Source organism: Odocoileus virginianus, chromosome X, assembly GCF_023699985.2.
Source record: "Odocoileus virginianus isolate 20LAN1187 ecotype Illinois chromosome X, Ovbor_1.2, whole genome shotgun sequence".
In the NCBI taxonomy this organism is placed as follows: Eukaryota; Metazoa; Chordata; class Mammalia; order Artiodactyla; family Cervidae; genus Odocoileus; species Odocoileus virginianus.
Window position 1 is genome coordinate 18,570,230 of NC_069708.1, and position 18,928 is coordinate 18,589,157.

Sequence of the window (18,928 nt, forward strand, 5' to 3'; positions counted from 1 at the left end):
TTTGTTGTTTAGATGAGGCATCCTGCCCATGGTGCTACTGGTGGTTGGGTGATTCTGGGTCTTGTATTCAAGTGGTTTCCTTTGTATGAGTTCTCAATATTTGATAGTTCCAGGGTTAGTTCTGTGATAGAATAGGGTCTTGGAGTCAGTGTTCCCACTCCAAAGGCTCAGAGCTTGATCTCTGGACAGGAACAAAGATTCAACAATGGTTTCTTATGGCATTAAGTGATATTGAAACAAATATCCAAAAATGAAAAAACAAAGATGAGCCCCAGACAAATGGCAGTTGCAAAATCAGGCAAATAATTAAAGTAATGGAATATAAACTTATATATATACACCCATAAGGAAAGTCAAAACAGTCCAACAAAAATAAAGTACAGTAGACTGACCCAATACATAAAGAAAATAAAAAATTATATTTGCCAGTTAAGAACAAAATTAACTAAAGCACAACTGGAAAACAAACTAACAAATATGTTGAGAGGAAAGGAAAGAAAGAAAAGAAAGAAGGAATAGATATGCAAAGTTGAGTAGAGATAGGTGAAGAAGATTTATATCCATTAATGATTAACTCAAGGGGCAAAGACCAATAGGAAAGGCAAACAAAGGGATAAATTTAGAAAAATATAATAGGTTTAAAACATTAAAAATTGAAATTATAAAAAAGAGAAAAAAAAAAGAAAAAAATGGAAGAAGAAAGAAAAAAAAATCCACAGAACTGCAAAATCCCAATGTAGAGACAGAGATTTATAACAACAATAAAAAGTGTGACTGAATATATACAAATACATATACATCCATAAGCAAAATCAAAACAGTCCAACAAAAGTAAAGTATAATATATTGACCCAGCAAATAAAGGAAACCAAAAATTATTTCTAACAGTTAAGAACAAAACTAACTAAAGCACAAACTGGAAAACAAAACTAAAGCAAGATGCCAATTGGGGAATAAAGCAATGAAAATAAAAGTAACAAATATGCTGAGAGGAAAGGAAAGAAAGAAATAATACATATGCAAAGTTAAATAGAGGTATATAAAGCAGATTTATATACATTAAAGTTTAACCACAAGGGAAAAAGTACAGTAGGGAATTCAAACAAAGGAATAAATGTAAAAAAATAATAGTAGGTTTAAAAAATTAAATATTAAAATTTAAAAAAGAGTAAAGAAAAAAAAAGGAAAAACGCACTGTACTGATCTCTAGACCTGCTGTGGGGGCAGCTCAGATTCTAATCTGGTCCTACTCCTGTGTGTTCTTGCCTCCAATGTCCACAGCTATCAGAACTAGTGCTTTTTCTTTTGTGGGATCTCTCAATGTCTTTTTATATATTCCATAGACACAGAGTCTGCATAGTTGAACATGTAGATTTAATCTTCAGCTTGTACAGCTGGTGGGAAGGTTTTGGGTCTTCTTCCTTTGCCACACTACCCCGGGTTTCAATTGTGGTTTTATTTTCACCTCTGCATGTGGGTCATCCACTGGGGTTTGCTCCTGGGGCTTCCCTGGAGGACTTGGGTTTGCCCCTGTGAGGGCCACGTGTGGAGGTGAGGCAGCTGCTTGGGTCGCAGGGTTCTGGTAGCACCAGGTACTCAGGGGAGTTGGCTAGGCATCAGGAAATATAGTGCTCTAGAAGGGTATGGCAACTAGTATTGGCCAATACGCTCCAGTATTCTTGACTGGAGAGCCCCCCTGACAGAGTAGCCTGGCAGGTCACAGTCTACAGGGTCACAAAGAGTTGAACATGACCAAAGCTACGCTGCACACATAGCCTCATGGCTTTTTTTTTTTTGGCCTTTGGTAGCTCTGCACCAGTGAGGGCTGAGCATGTACGTGGCACAGCTGCTTGGCTTGCAGGACCCTGATGGCGGCAAGTATGCAGGGACACGAACTGCCTCTGCTGGAGGAGTTATGGCCCTTTCAGAGTCTTTTTTTCAAGTCTCTTATAGCTGGTGATCTTTGGCCAGGCTTTCTCCATAGCTCTGCCTGTTCAGGCACTTAGAGGGCTCCCTTGCCTGGGGTCCTTCTCTGTTGTTCCATGCATCAGGCATTTAAAGTGGCACCCTGGGTGGGGTCCTATTCTGTAGTTCAGTGCTTCAGGCGTTTGATGCTCCAGCCTCTCTATTGTTAAGCTGCCTGATGTGATGCTGGCTTGTGGAGTGAGAGGCTATGGTGATGGCTCCACCCCCTATGCATGACTCAGCTGTATTGCCATACTTCCATGACTGCCTGGCTTTCTTTCACAGGCATTTCCCACCACAATCTCCTCCCTCATACCCTCTCTATCTGTCTCTCTGCAGTCAACAGCAGCCCTCACCCTGGGATTGCTCCACAGTCCCTAAACTCCAGCTCCCAGCCACTGCACCTTCCAGGGGACCTGCATCCCTGTCCAAGGTATGTATGACTGAGTCAAGGACTGTCTGATTCTCATTCCATTTAGGCTGCCACAGATCAGCTGTTTCACTCTCACCCTTAAATGTTTCTCCTCTGACTCAGACAATTTCCCCGATGTGGGGATGGGACCCCTGCTTCATTTAGCCCACCTGCCAAGGGCAGGTCCAGTCCTACTAATACTCCTATTTTTTCCCCCTAGTTCCTTCCTCCTACTGAGTTTTGAGTGGTTCTATATATTCTTTTCCACTGGTCAGGTCCTCCTGTCTGCTCTCAGCTGGTGTTCTGCATGCACTTCTGTGTCTGAAGGTGTATTCCTGATGTATCCACGGAGAGAGATGTACTCCACATCTATCTACACCTCCACCATCTTGTTCTCTTGCTCTTGCCACATTTCTTTTTATCAAAAGACTTTGAGAAAGCAAAATGGAAGAGAAGCATTCCATTAAATGAGATTTGACAGTTTTATACATTGTGAAATGATCACCACAATAAGTCTAGTTTTATCTGTCACCATCCAAAGTTATTACAATATTATTGACCATATTCCCTATGCTGTGCATTACACCCCCAGCCTTGTAGCTGGAAATTTGTATCTCTTAATCCCCGCACCCTTTTCACCTGCCTCTCACCACCTCCCCTCTGACAACCACCAGTTTGTTTTCTATATCTATAGTAAGCATTGGATAGTCCTTTTTATTACTAAATCTGTGTACCAAATATACTGAATATTATAAAGACTCGCTGCTTAGGATCTTGTTTGCAAAATGATTCTTCTTGTCCTTCACCTCAGATTCTTTTGGGGTAAAAAATTCCTCAAAGATAAAATGTTACCTGAATTTACAAAAATCATTAAGGATTCTTCCCGGAAACAGAAATGAAAATTTAAACAACAAAAAAAGATAAGTTTTCTCTACAGTCAAATGTTTAGTCTTTTCTTCAGTGTCTTTGGTCTGTAACATCTGTATAAAAGCTTAATGGCGATTTTTCAATGCCCAGTATTTTCCAATTACAGTTAGCGATATGAAACCTTCAAATAGATGTTATCGCAGCATAAATCATCTATCTAATACTGTCTAGATTTCAGAATTTTCATAAAAATAAGAACTGAAGAGAAAAGTTTGTCAAATTTAGGCTTGCCTGTTGAAATGCCAAAGTGTGGTCAAATTAGATGCTATTAATTATTTTACATTTTTGGTGTTTTACTGTTTGGTGCTTTCAACTCTTTCTACAACAAAATTTTAAAAAGTATTTTAAACCTAAATGTAAAGTTGATAATTCATTTTTTATTGATTTTCCTTTGCAAGATTGATGCATTCTTGATTCAATAAACATTCAGATAACCTATGGGTTATCTGTTTTGAAACTACATTGTATATTTTAATCATTCCTTGCTTTAATTTTTAAGCTACCAAATATTGAATCTTAACTGGTTCTACAAAGCATTTTATTTGTAAAATTTATTATTTTTTATATTTTATATGAAACATTACATACATTACAAATAGATCATAATAAATGTATAGCTACATGAATTTTCACAGAGTGGATACATCCATGTAACTACTACCCAGATCAAGAACTAGAATACTATCAGAATCTAAAGTTCCCTGATGCCCTCTTCCAGTCACTATTCTGAACCAAAAAATATTATCTTGACTTCTAAAACCATAAATTAATGCTTTTGTTGGTTTTTTATTATTATTCATTATTACTGAGATAAAATTCACCCAACATAAAATTCACTATTTTAACCATTTAAAGTGTACAGTTCAATGGATTTTAGTACATTCACAGTGTCATGGATCCATCATGGCTATTTCCAGAATATTTCATCATTTTAAAAGAAACCCCATACCTATTAAGCAGCAATCCCTCATTCCTCCCATCCACTAGAAACTACTAATTTACTTTCTGTATCTATGGATTTGGCTGTCCTTCATGTTACATATGAATGGACTTATGCAATATATGGCCTGTTATGTCTGGATTATTTTGCTTAATATAATACTATTTTCAATGTTCATCTATGTTATAGGACATATCAGTACTTCATTCACTTTATAGCTGAATAATGTTCCATTATAGGGTATACCACATTTTGTTTATTAATTAATTAATTAATAGATATTTGAATTGTCTCCACTTTGGGGCTAGTATGAATAATGCTGCTATGGACATTTGTGTACAGGTTTTTGTTTGAATATGCTAAAATCATAGATTGCTTAGTCCTTAAGTTGTGTCTGACTCTTCGTGATCCCATGGACTGTAGCCCACCAGGCTCCTCTGTCCATTCTTGCCTTCCAGGCAAGAATACTGGAGTGGGCTGCCATTTCCTCTTCCAGGGGATCTTCCAGACCTGGGGATTGAACTCATGTCTCCTGTGCCTCCTGCATTGCAGGCAGATTCTTTACCCACTGGGCTACTTGGGAATTTGTTTTTGCTTATTTTTAAGCTTTATAATATGTATTCCTTTTGTCTGTGAATAGTAAGTCAAATTATGTGAAATATTACTCAGCAGTTTGTAAGGTTCAGCCACACTTTTGCATGTAGGAATAGTTCATTTTTCCTTGTACAGCATTCTGCTGTATGCCTATATCATAATTACTCTCATATTCTGTCTATGGACATTAATGTTTTCAGGTTTGGGCAGGTATTAATTAAGGACATATATTCATTCCTATGAGCTATAGGAGTGCAGCTTGATATGTCTAGTTTTAGTAACTACTCTCAAACAGTTCTCAAAGGTTCTTTTACTAAAATACATTCCTCCTAGCAGTTATGAAAGGTCTAGTTGTTTCTCAGACTCACCATGACCTGTTAATGTTTGACTTTTTCACTTAGCCATTCTAGAGGGTGTTTAACTGGAATAGCATTTTAGTTTTGTTTTACATTTCTCAACTAAAATCAGAAATTGTTGCATAGATAATTATAAAATAAATCTTAAGTTTATTTTTAAAATTTAGGTGTAACTAACAACTTATTTGAAATCTGCTCTATAGTGAATTTTTTTGAGGTTTCTGTTTGATGGAAATAGAATACCAAAGAAGTGCATATTATGTACCTTTGGTAAATTGACATAGTGACTTGTAAACTGTATCTCTATATACTACTGCTGCTATTCATATTGATAAATAATTTAAATATAAATTATTGGAAAATATAGAGATCAAATTGAATTTGGCTTATGGCTTTAAATGTACTTCTCAAATTAGGAGAAAAACAGCAATTCTATATAGAATGGTTGAAATATGCACATGGGTCACATATGTTTCTATGTGATAGAAATGTTTCTATATTAGTATACAGCACACAGTTTGCCTAAAATATTCTGTGCCATCTGTAGATGAAAGCCCCTAAAAATACAGCAAGGTAGAAACCAAAACAGTCATAAATTATAAGATGTGAAACATTTTCATATGTCAACTTAAAAGCACAACCTAAAAGTTGAGAATTATGCTTTATTCAGTGACCTCATTGAGGACTATAGCCCAGGATACAACTGCTCAGATATTTCTGAGAAGCTGTTCCAAAGAGTTCTAGAAGGAGTCAGAATATATAGGATATTTTCCTGAAAAACAAACAAATATGTAGACAAAGATCAAAAGATTATTGCTAATCACAGAAAACAGATACACCTCAAGTTAATGACTTTAGTGCCTATCTATCTATGGTAAGATGGAACAGTCTGGGATCATTGAAAATATTCCTTTCATATGCATCCTTACTATCGAGGGCCATCATGAATTCCTCCCAGATCACACCTTGGAGGATGATTGCAGTAGCTGATGGCTTAATAACAGGCAACATTTATTGTTTACCAGAATGACAGGCAGCATTCTTTGTTTAGTGAGAGAACAGCAAAACATTCTTGTTTAGTGAAAGGCAACACTTTTTTGGCCCACATAACCTCCTCTTAGTCATAAATTCAACCAAGGTTTGAGGCATTTCCAGACCAATTTTCCTCACAACACTAGGAAGTCTCATCCTAGATTAGGTGAGGCTTCTCTTGATAGACACAATGTGCTAATTTTTGAATTAGTCCATACTGATAACTTAAAATTCTCTGGGTTGACTGTTTTATTAGTCTATTATGATCCAGAAAATGTTTTCCCTTGTTGTTTCTTCCCATATCTAGAGTTGCACTATTATAATTATTCTGTGTAGAGTTTTATACATATATACATATATACATATATATATACACACACACACACACACACACATATATATGTATGTAATATGTATGTATACATGATCAACTACTTCAAGATGTTTAGCCATCAGTAATTTTGTTGGAAGCCAGGTCACATACTAGGTAATGCAAGAGATAATAATCTTATAAAATATATAGGATATAAGTAATACAGTTGGTAACATTAATAAAGCCATAGTACATCAGAGAGAGACACAAAACATAAATAATTTGAAAACAAGAGACAGCAAACTAAAACAATGAATAATATAACTAGTTGTAATCTGGTCACAATAAACCATTAAGTCCACAAAGGAGCCAGCTGCAGAAACCAAATTATTGAGGGATCAGGTCAAGAGAAAAAGATAAATGTTTCATCTTCATTTACAAAGTATACTTTATCAACTTGTTGTAGGTTATAGTGTAAAAGATAAGTTTTTCTGGGAAACAAAGATGAAAAAACAGCATATTTCAGGAAAAAAAAAATACATTCAGTCCCATGGTGGCTCAGACAGTGAAGAGTCTGCCTGCAATGCAGGAGACCCAGGTTATATCCTTGGGTCCAGAATATCCCCTGGAGAAGGGAATGACAACCCACTCCAGTATTCTTGCCTGGAAAATTCCCTGGACATAGGAGCCTGGCGGGCTCCATATAGTCACAAATAATCAGACATGACTGAGCGACTAACACTTCAGTCCCATGTAATTAATTCCTGTTGACCTGAATGAAGTTATTAGGTTTTCCATTAAAGTTTTATAATTTCTACCCAGTTTAGTGGTATTATCTGAAAGTTATCAGACATTTATATTTGTCAAAATTCTTTTTTATGAATCTCTTTGAAGATATTCATTTTGTAAAACATCAGAATAAAATAATGATTATAAACTAAAACATTTAAAACGCTGTGGCTAAAGATCTGATTACAATGAAATTGACAAGAAATTGGTTATTTCTGTAACATATAACATTTTAAGGTACTAATAACTGAAAATATTATATATGAAAATATTATACACTTATATTTATATATATATTTATAACTGAAAATATACATTTCAGATTTGTGTGTGTGTGCACTTAGTGGCTCAGTAGTGTCCAACTCTTTGTGACCCCATGAACTGTAGCCCACCAGGTTCCTCTGTCCATGGAATTTTCCAGGCAAGAATATTGGAGTGTGTTGTCTTTTCCTCATCCAGGGGCTCTTCCCAACCCAGGGATTAAAACTGCATCTCTTGCATCTCCTGCATTGCCGGGCTGATTCTTTACCACTAGCAACACCCGGGCAGATACTTATATTTTAGGGGTTTCATATAACTTTTGGAGTATGTGTATTAATGATACCCATAGAATATAACCTAAGAAGCTTTTATCAACATTTATATGACAATGTTTCCCATATAATTTAACATATCTAAGCCTAATTAGTTTAATATTTCTCTTTGTGTAGTTTCAGGGGCTCTTTGATGCATTCAGAAGTTGGCTGGAGGTCAAAAGACTTCATTAAATTTTGATTAGGAAATTATGTCAATAAATATCAAAAGGTTTAGAACACTGAGAATTTTATTTTGGGGAAATTTGCCAAAGATAAATAAATATTTTAAAACACTTGGTCAAATAGGATCTCTGTGAAATAATACAATACTTATTCATTCAATCAAAGTGACAATAAAATATTTTAAAGGCACATGCAGACCATTTAGAAAGAAAAGAAACTAATAATCTGTTATTAAATGTAGATTACCATTCCAAGAATACTTTGTTCTCATAACAGAGAAAACAAAGCTCTGATCCTGTACCAGCCTACCCTCAATAACAAAATTCATTTACCTAATTATATTCAATCAAATCCCAACTTGATGTTGCACAAAACTTTTCTCAAAATTTCCTTTTACAAACCTCCTGTAACTTTCTGTATCTGTATTCTTTCATCTCTTATTTTCTTTCCCATCCAGAAAACAACAAGCTTTAGGACAAAGTCACTTTCCTTTAATAAAGTGCATTTCAATTCTTTATACCTAGACAGCATATTAAAAAGCAGAGACATCACTTTGCCAGTCACAGCTGTGGTTTTTCCAGCAGTCATGTATGGGTGTGAGAGTTGGACCATAAAGAAGGCTGAATGCCAAAGAATTGATGCTTTTGAACTGTGGTGTTGGAGAAGACTCTTGAGAGCCCCTTGGACTGTAAGGAGATCAAGCCAGTCAATCCCAAAGGAAATTAACCCAGAATATTCATTGGAAGGACTGATGCTGAAGCTGAAATTCCAATACTTTGGCCTCCCGATGCAAAGAGCTGATTTGTTATAAAAGACCCTGATCCTGGGAAGGATAGAAGGTAGGAGGAGAAGGGGACAACAGAGCATGAGATGGTTGGAGGGCATCGCCGACTCAATGGACTTGAGTTTGAGCAAGCTCTGGGACTTGGTGTTGGACAGGGAAACCTGGTGTGCTGCAGTCCATGGGGTTGCAGAGTCAGATACGACTGAGCAACTGAACAACAAATACCTTCTTTTGCTAAAAATATACATCCTACATTTCTTGAATACTTAAATGTTTTCCTTATTATCCCAGTAGCTTAATTATGTATTTCACAATTTGAATTCTTGAAAACCTTAACCTCTAATGAAAACCAATTAGCAATAATTTTGAACTCTTTGCTGTATCAGCATTTCCTGATAGGCAAACATAGGAATATTCCACAACCTCTAAAAACATCTATCTTCTCATAGCACACTTTTTCCCCCTCAATGTGTGGCAAAATATGTTTATTAAATCCTAAAATCTTTAGTTTCCCTCTTGTAAGGAGGCAAAAGTAAGTAAATATAGACCTAATTAGCAGTCAATGATCCAACATCTTATTTTATTGGAAATGAACTGATATTTAACAAATTCCATAATTTAGGTTAGCAAAACTGTAGTTTCAATTACCAAAAATCTTGAGAAACTATTTTAAATAGATGTACCCAAAACATAATTATTCCTAAAGAGTTCACTTGAAAACTATCTCACTTAACCTTTATTTCATAACTTATGAAAATATCATCATACCAAGTTGATTTTCCTTGCTGACAAAGTCTACAAGACAAATAACATAAACTTATTGACCTTCAGTAAACCTAGTTGCAATAAAAAAAGCCTGTTTGATAAAGCAAATAGTTTAAGTTAGCTTTAGTACCAGATATTAATGTTGAATATTTCTAGATCATGTGAATCTGGAATTAATTCTTGCCAGTTTTCTTTATATTTAGAAATATTTGATTTGTAAGGTATTAAAATCAACAGAAAGAGCTTTTTTATAAATTTAATTTTGATAATATCCAGAGGTAGACATATGATATATGTATAATGTACACAAAACATATAAACAGACAACACTATATATCTCAGCTTTATTTTAACATCTAGTTATGAATCAGGTATTATACATTTACTAGTTTATAGGTATCACTTGGAAAAGTTAGTTATTTCCTTAGATGATTAAGGCATTACTAATTGTGGAAAACGCTTCAAGATTTGTATTTGTCCTTGATAAATCTTTAAGGAAGCTGTGAATCAGATTTTGGGTGAAGGAGCATTTCCAGCACTTTGAGTGTTAAAATCCTTTCCCCTTTAGTCCCCTTTTGATTTCAGGTTTTACCTGATTGAGCTATTTAGGCTCTGCCTCAGGTCAATATGGGTTGTAGTTTCATTTCTAGTTTGTAGAGGTTTGTAAGACACAAACATTTGCTTTCAATTCTGCAATGACCTTGTCTGCTACTTGAATGACATAAAAAGGATGATTTGTCTAGCTAAATATTTTTTCATTTGCTTTGTTAAATCAGTGAGAAGATTTCCAACAAAACTAGAAATCAAGGGGTTTTTGTATTATTTTTACTTAATTAAAAATTATTTATTTTTAATTGGAGGATAATATTCTACAATATTATGCTGGTTTCTGCCATATATCAACATAAGTTAGCCATGGGTATACATATTTATTTTTTAATTGAAGGGCAATTGCTTTACAATCCTGTGTGGTTTCTGTCATAAAACAACATGAATCAGTCATAACTCTCTCTCTCTCTCTCATATATATATATATATATATATATACATACACACACACACACACACATATATATATACACACTACTCTTTCTTAAATTTTATTTTATATTTAATTTTATGATAATTACTTTACAATATTCTGATGGCTTCTGTCATACATTAACATGAACCAGCCATAGGTATACATATGTCCTCACCTTGTTAAACCTCCCTCCTACCTCCCTCTTCATCCTACCCCTCTAGGTTATCACAGAATAACAACTTTGGGTTCCCTACATCACACAGCAAATTCCCACCAATTATCTATTTTACATATGGTAATATATATGTTTGAATACTACTCTCTCAAGTCATCCCACCTTCTCCTTGCCCCACTGTGACCATAAGTCTGTTCTTTACATCTGTGTCTCTTTGCTGCCCTGCAAATAGGATAATCAGTACCATCTTTCTAGATTTCACATATATGTGTTAATATATGATATTTATCTTTCTCTTTCTGACTCACTTCACTATGTATAATAGGCTCTAGGTTCATCCACCTCATTAGAACTGATGCAAATGCAGTTTTTAGAGCTAAGTAATATTCCATTGTGTTTATGTACCAAAACTTCCTTACCCATTCATCTGTTAATGAACATCTAGGTTGCTTCAATGTCCAAGATATTGTAAATAGTGCTGTGATGAACATTGGGGTACATTTGTCTTTTTCAGTTATGATTCCTTCGGGGTGTATGTCCAGTAGTGGGATTGCAAGGTCATATGGTAGTTTTATTCCTTGTTTTTATTTTCTTTTTTTGTTGTTGTTCAGATGCTAAGCTGTCTCTGACTCTTTGTGACCCCATAGACTGTAGTATGCTAGACTCCTCTGTCCTTTTCTATTTCCCAGAGTTTACTCAAACTCATGTCCATTGAGTTGGTGAGGCTATCTAAGCATCTCATCCTCTGCCTCCTCCTTCTCCTTTTGCCTTCAATCTTTCCCAGCATCTGAGTCCACTCATATATATATATGAGTCCAATGAGTCCACTCTTTCACATCTATCTATATATATACATATATATATACATACATATATACATATACATATATACATATATATATACATATATATACACACACATATATATACACACACACATATATTCTTCAATCTATTTAATCAATAAATTTAAATTTGACAAAGAAAATACATATCATACATACCCAAGCCAAATGCCTGTAATTTCACCATAAAATTCTCATAAACATAATATATATGTATATAGTCCCTTAACTTCAGTACCTGAATTACTGTACAAATTATCTAGGAGAAGGTGAGTACACTGGTGTTTGGGAAGCTTAAAAAGACCATCTTAGAATTCTGCATACCACAGTCACAGTTACAGTGAAATGAATAAAAAATACACTTCAAGATCCCTCACTTGCATAGCTTTTTCCAGGACTTCTAAGAGGTGCCCTTGCCTTTCTATGTGTGTTTACATAGACTTATGATTATATAATTTTCTCAAAAGTAATATATTTTGCCCATGCTTAAGACAACAGATACTTCTCACTCTAAATTTCCTCCTTTTTGTTTTGTCATGGTATTTTTGAAATACTTTTAATTTCTTATTAGTGGGGGATTTTTATGTGGTATGTGCATTGGTTGGGAAAATCTTTGTGGGATACTTCTGCTGTTTTCCCTTCCCACACACTTGCTGGTGTAATACAATTGTGTAAAGCTAGGGCTGCACCACATTATGAATGGAGCTATTAAGACCCAATATTGAAAATGTGGGAGAAGAGAGGTAAAAATAAATTTAAGATTTTTGGAACTGGAAGCTAGTGTGTGGAAAATATTTCATAAAATCAGAAATGTAAAATTATATGCGAAGAATTTGTTTCTCATTAAAGCATAGTTGAAAGCAAAATTTTCTACTTTCAGAAATGTTCTTAGTAAAGCAGCATATTCAATTAAAATCCACAATATATTTTAATAGAAATGGAATATGTAATTAAGCTTAAATATACAATTTTATTTCCAATTTGAGATAATGTTTATAAGAATGTTATGGAGAAATTAGAGGCATTTGGCTTGGGAATTCATGATGGGTATCTTCTTTGTCAAATTTAGATGTATTGATTAAAGAATTAAAATAACATTCTGGTAAAAATCAATGAAATATGAAACAAAAGTGATAAATATGAGCAATGAAATTAATAGAAATGATTCTTATATTGAGAGTCAACTTACAGCCAGAACACATACTGATTAAGCCAAAAATGGCAATTTTAAAAAAGGAATAGGTAAGTTTTTAATAGAATTAGTAATGATTGTATGTGCTCCATCATGTCTGACTCTTTGTGACCCTATGGACCCTATGTAGCCTTCCAGGCTTTTCTGTCCATGGGACTTTCCAGGTAAGAGTACTGGCATGGGTAGCCATCCCCTTCTCCAGGGGATATTCCCAACCCAAGGATCAAACCCAGGTCTCTTGCATTACAGGCAGATTCTTTACCATCTGAGCCACCAGAGAAGCCCTAAGTTAGTTTCTTAGAATTTTTCATAGCCTAGTTAATGAAGACAATTAAACCATTTATAAACACTATAAGAAGATTTAAACTTTTTGCTGATTTTACACAAAATACTGCTACAAATGAACATTAATATATCAAGCAGAGTAATTAACACTGGACACTAAAAAAGGAAACTTTAAAATTCCTGAAATCATACAGATATGACAGAAACTTGACAAAGTTTCATCAAAATCTAATAACAGTTTTGAAATTTGCATGATAATTAAAAATAAAAACAAAACTTGTCTGCCCATGAGGATTGCTAGATTTTCTCTCTATTCTCTTTTTATATTTATTTATTTATTTTAAATGAAACAAGATTAACATTTTAATGATAAAAGGTACAATTCACAAAGAATATAGAATTTAAATTCTATCTTAAATTTAAAAAATGAAGAAACATACATAAAGCAAGAATCAGAAGAAATATTAGGGAAAGGAAAAAATATATAATAACAGTGAAACACATTAACATTTCTCTGAGGATATTTTATCAAGTGAAGAAAAAATAATCAGAGAATCTTGAGTAATGTCACTAATAATTTAAATACAATAGATTTGTACTTAATTAATTTGTGCCATATTTTACACAAATATATTTAAAATTTTGTATCTCATGCGTTGTTTATTGGGCTTCCCTGGTAGCTCCGCTGGTAAGGAATCTGCCTGCACTGCAGGAGACTCCAGTTCGATTCCTGGGTTGGGAAGTTCTCCTGGAGAAGCGATAGGCTACCCACTCCAGTATTCTTGGGCTTCTCTGGTGGCTCAAATGGTAAAGAATCTGCCTTCAATGTGGGAGACCTGGGTTCGATCCCTGGGTTGGGAAGATTTTCTGGAGGAGGACAACTCACTCCAGTATTCTTGCTTGGAGAATCCCCATGGACAGAGGAGTCTGGCAGGCTATGGTCCATGGGGTCACAAAGAGTCGGACACAACTGAGCATCTAAACACAGCACAGTGAAGCATGTCATTATTAGATGTCCATAGGACATTTAGAAAAACTCACAAAAAGATAAACATTATTAAATTTCAAAAAGTAGAGTTCTTTTTTTGTGTGTGTGATTTGGTTATACACACACAAAATAAATGTGTATTCAGTTATACCCATATATTATCTTTTGAAATTATTTTCCATTATAGGTTATTACAGGATATAGACTATATGTCCCTGTGTTATATAGTAAACTTTTGTTGCTTGTTGCATATCTATTTTTTTTAAAATTAGAAATGTAGTTTTCTATTCTTACAAAGTCAAACAAGTGGAATCAAAGTGCCAAAAATTTTTTGGTTAGGCAAAAATTCCTAAGTTTTCTAAAATATATATTATACATATTACTTATATACATGTATACAAAAGCTTTTTGACTATGGTTGATAAACGTTTGAGAAATAACATAAAAAATGGAGAAATTGGAGAACATAAACTAAAGGAAATGGGAGCACTGAATATGAAATAGAAAAAGTGAAACAGGTTAGATAAAAGTAAAAGATCCTCATAAAGTACAGTTGTTTTTAAACACGGCCCCTCATTAGAAACACATCTGGAGCTCTGACCAAAAAAATGACCAAAATCATTTGTATTTTTCAAAAAATTCCAAGATAATTCTGATATGCATCCAGATTTTAAAAAGTGATTACAGGGCTTTCTATTAAATGGTAGTTTTGGTTATATAGAATTCTAAAATTTTTCTTTTGATCAATCATGATACAATGGTTTTAAGTAAGTAATAGTTACATAATCACAATAGTAAAAGATGTTTATCAGTTTTCACAATCAATAGCCAGACCCAAAAAAAAAGATAATTACAGTTGAAAGTCATAATGGGAACATGATTAACCTAATGATATAGAATAATTAAATAAAATTTAGGGACTCAAGCAGAGTGATATGTGGTAAGTACAAGTGCATACATGCAAATGTTTTCATCTGCTCAGCCTGTCTATGTCTTTTGATTAGTGCATTTAATCCATTTGCATTTAAAGTAATTTTTGATATATGTGATCCTGTTACCATTTTCTTAATTGTTCTGGGTTTATTTTCTGTAGGTAGGGCTTTTCCTTCTCTTGTTTTCTGCCTAGAGAAGTTCCTTTAGCATTTGTTGTGAAACTGGTTTGAAAGTGAAAGTGAAGTCCTCCATTATGTCTGACTCTTTGTGACCCCATGGACTGTAGCCTACCAGGCTCCTCCATCCATGGGATTTTCCAGGCCAGAATACTGGAATAGGTTGCCATTTCCTTCTCCAGGGGATTTTCCTGACCCAGGAATCTAACCTGGGTCTCCCACATTGTAGGTGGACGCTTTACAGTCTGAGCCACCAGGGAAGCTGGTTTAGTGGTGCTGAATTCTCTTAACTTTTGCTTGTCTTGAAAGCTTTTTATTTCTCCATCAAATCTGAAGGATTTGGTTGTAGGTTCTTCTCTATAATCATTTTAAATATGTCATGCCATTCCCTTCTGGCTTGTAGAGTTTCTGTTGAGAAATCAGCTGATAGCCTGATGGGAATTCCCTTATATTTGTCATTTTCCCCTTGTTGCTTTTAATATTTTATCTCTGTCTTTAATTTTTGTCAGTTCTATTACTGTGTTTCAGTGTGTCCCTCCTTGGGTTTATCCTGCCAGGGACTCTTGGTACTTCCTGGACTTGGTTGATTATTTCCTTCCCCATATTAAGGAAGTCTTCAGCTATTATATCTTTAAATATTTTCTCAGCACCTTTCTCTCTCTCCCCTCCTTCTGGGGCCCATATAATGCGAATGATCATGTATTTAATACTGTCCCAGAGATCTCTTAGGCTGTCTTCATTTCTTTTCCTTCTTCTTTCTATATTCTGTTCTGTGGCAGTGATTTCCACCATTCTGTCCTCCAGGTCACTTATCTGTGCTTCTTCCTCAGTTATTCTGCTATGGACTCCTTCTACTGAATTATTCATCTCTGTGTGTTTGTTGTTTAGTTCTAGGTCTTTGGTAAACATTTCTTGCATCTTCTCAATCTTTGCCTCCATTATTTTTCTGAGATCCTGAATCATATTCACTATCATTATTCTGAATTCTTTTCCTGGAAGGTTGCCTATTTCTACTTCATTGAATTGTTGTTGTTGTTGTTGTTGTTGTTTTATCTTGTACCTTCATCTGGGATGTAACTTTATGCTTTGTTGTGCTCGTTAGCTTTCTGTAATGTGGTTTTGTTTTAGGCCCTGTGGAACTGTGATTCTTCTTGTTTCTTCTGTCTGCCCTCTGATGGAGGAGGCTAAGAGGCTTGTGTAAGCTTCCTGATAGAAGGGACTGGTGGTGGGAAAAACTTGGTCTTGCTTTGGTGGGCAGGGCCTTGCTCAGTAAAGATTTAATCCAATTATCTGCTGATGGGTGGTATTGAGCTCCCTCCCTGGTAGATTTTTGGCCTGAGGTGACCAAGCTCTCAGGTCTATTGGCTCTATGGTCCAGTTAATGGCAAACTCCAAGAGGGTTTACACCAAAGGGGACTTTCCTAGACAGCTGCTGCCAGTCCCTGTGGTGAGCCTGTGCCAACACGTACCTCTACAGGAGACCCTCCAACACTAGCAGGTTGTTATGGTTCAGTTTCCTGTGAAGTCACTGCTCCTTTCCTCTCAGTCTTGGTGCATACAAGGTTTTGTTTGTGCCCTCCAAAACTGGAGTCTCTTTGTTTGTGCTCTCCAAAACTGTGGAAGCCTTGTAATCAAATTCCATTGGCCTTCAAGGTCAGATTCCCTGGAGATTCCCCAGTACCTTTGTTGGGTCCCCAGGCTGGGAAGCCTGACATGGGGTTCAGAACCTTCACCACAGTGGGAGAACGTCTTTGGTATTGTTCTCCAGTTTGTGAGTCACCCACCCTGCAGATATAGGACTTGATTTTATCATGATTGTGCCTTTCCTACCATCTCACTGAAGCTTCTTCTTTGTCTTTGAATGTGAAGCATATTTTTATGGTAGGTTCCAGCATCCTCCTGTCAATGGCTGTTCAGCAGCTAATTGCGATTTTGATGCTCTCGAAGGAGGAGATGAGCACACGTCCTTCTACTCTTCCACTTGAACTGGTGTTTTATTCCTAGTTTTTAAATAAATCTCCATACTGTTCTCCATTGTGGCTGTATCAATTTGCATTCCCACTAATAATGCAAGAAGGTTTCCTTTTATCCACACCCTCTCCAGCATTTCTTGTTAGTAGACTTTTGATGATGGTAATCCTGACCAGTGTGAGATGATACCTCATTGTAGTTTTGATTTGCATTTCTCTATTAATGAATGATGTTGAGCATCATTGCATGTGTTTATTATCCATCTCTATGTCTTCTAAGGACAAATGTCTGTTTAGGTCTTCTGCCTACATTTAATTGGGTTGTTTGTTTTCCTTGAATTGAGATACATGAGTTGTTTGTATATTTTGGAGATTAATCCTTTGGCAGTTGTTATCATTTGTTATTCCTTTTTCTTTTTTTGATTAATTATTTTAATTGGAGGCTAATTACTTTACAATATTGTGGTGGTTTTTGCCATGCATCGGCATGAATCAGCCATGGGTGTATATGTGTCCCAACATCTTGAATCTCCCTCCCACCTTTCTCCCCTCCCTATCCCTCTGGGTTGTCCCACAGCACCAGCTTTGAGTGCCCTGTTTTATGCATCAAACTTGAAATGGTCATCTGTTTTATATATGGTAATATACACATTTCAATACTATTCTCTAATATCGCCCCACCCTCGCCTTCTACTCCAGAAGTCTGCTCTTATAATCCATACTCCAAAATCCTGCTCTTTACATCTGGGTCTCTTTTGATGTCTTGCATATAGGGTCATCATTACCGTCTTTCTAAAATCCACATATATGCATTAATATAGTGTATTGATGTTTCTCTTTCTGGCTTATTTTACTCTGTATAAGAGACTCCAGTTTCATCCACCTCATTAGAACTGATTCAAAAGCATTCTTTTTTATAGGTGAGTAATATTCTATTGTGTATATGTACCACAACTTCCTTATCCATTCTTCTGCTGATGGACATCTAGGTTGCTTCCATGTCCTTGCTATTGTAAACAGTGCTGCAATGAACATTGGGGGTATACATATGTCTCTTTAATTTCTGGTTTCCTAAGTGTGTATGCCCAGCATTGGGATTGCTGGGTCATATGGTATTTCTATTTCCAGGTTTTCAAGGAGTCTCCACACTGTTTTCCATAGTGGCTGTAATAGTTTGCATTCCCACCAACAGTGTAAGAGTGTTCCATTTTCTCAACACCCTCTCCAGCCTTTATTGTTTGTAGACTTTTTGATGGCAGCCATTCTGACCAGCATGAGATGGTACCTCATTGTGGTTTTGATTTGCATTTCTCTGATAATGAGTGATGTTGAGCATCTTTTCACGTGTCAGTTAGCCATCTGTATGTCTTCTTTGGAGAAGTGTCTAGTTCTTTGACCCATTTTTTGATTGGGTTGTTTATTTTTCTGGAATTGAGCTGCATGAGCTGCTTGTATATTTTTGAGATTAATTCTTTGTCAGTTGCTTCGTTTGCTATGATTTTCTCCCATTCTGAAGGCTGCCTTTTCAACTTGCTCATAGTTTCCTTTGTTGTGGTAAAAACGTTTAAGTTTAATTAGGTTCCATTTGTTTATTTTTGCTTTTTTTCCCCATTACTCTTGGAGGTGGATCATAGAGCATCTTGCTGTGATTTGTGTCAAAGAGAGTTCTGCCTATGTTTTCCTCTAAGAGCATTATACTTTCTGG

At 35.4% G+C, this 18,928-nt stretch overlaps 1 protein-coding gene across 2 annotated transcripts in view; it reads left to right on the plus strand.

Moving 5' to 3' along the window:
• LOC110139862 (zinc finger X-linked protein ZXDB-like) overlaps positions 1–18,928 on the plus strand; it is a 94,120-nt gene that overhangs the window by 18,962 nt on the left and 56,230 nt on the right. For both annotated transcript variants that reach the window (XM_070461940.1, XM_070461941.1), the window contains exon 2: positions 2,305–2,398. In XM_070461940.1, the coding sequence (XP_070318041.1) occupies positions 2,305–2,346 (42 nt within the window). In that variant the 3' untranslated portion in view covers positions 2,347–2,398. The remainder of the gene's footprint in view (positions 1–2,304; positions 2,399–18,928) is intronic.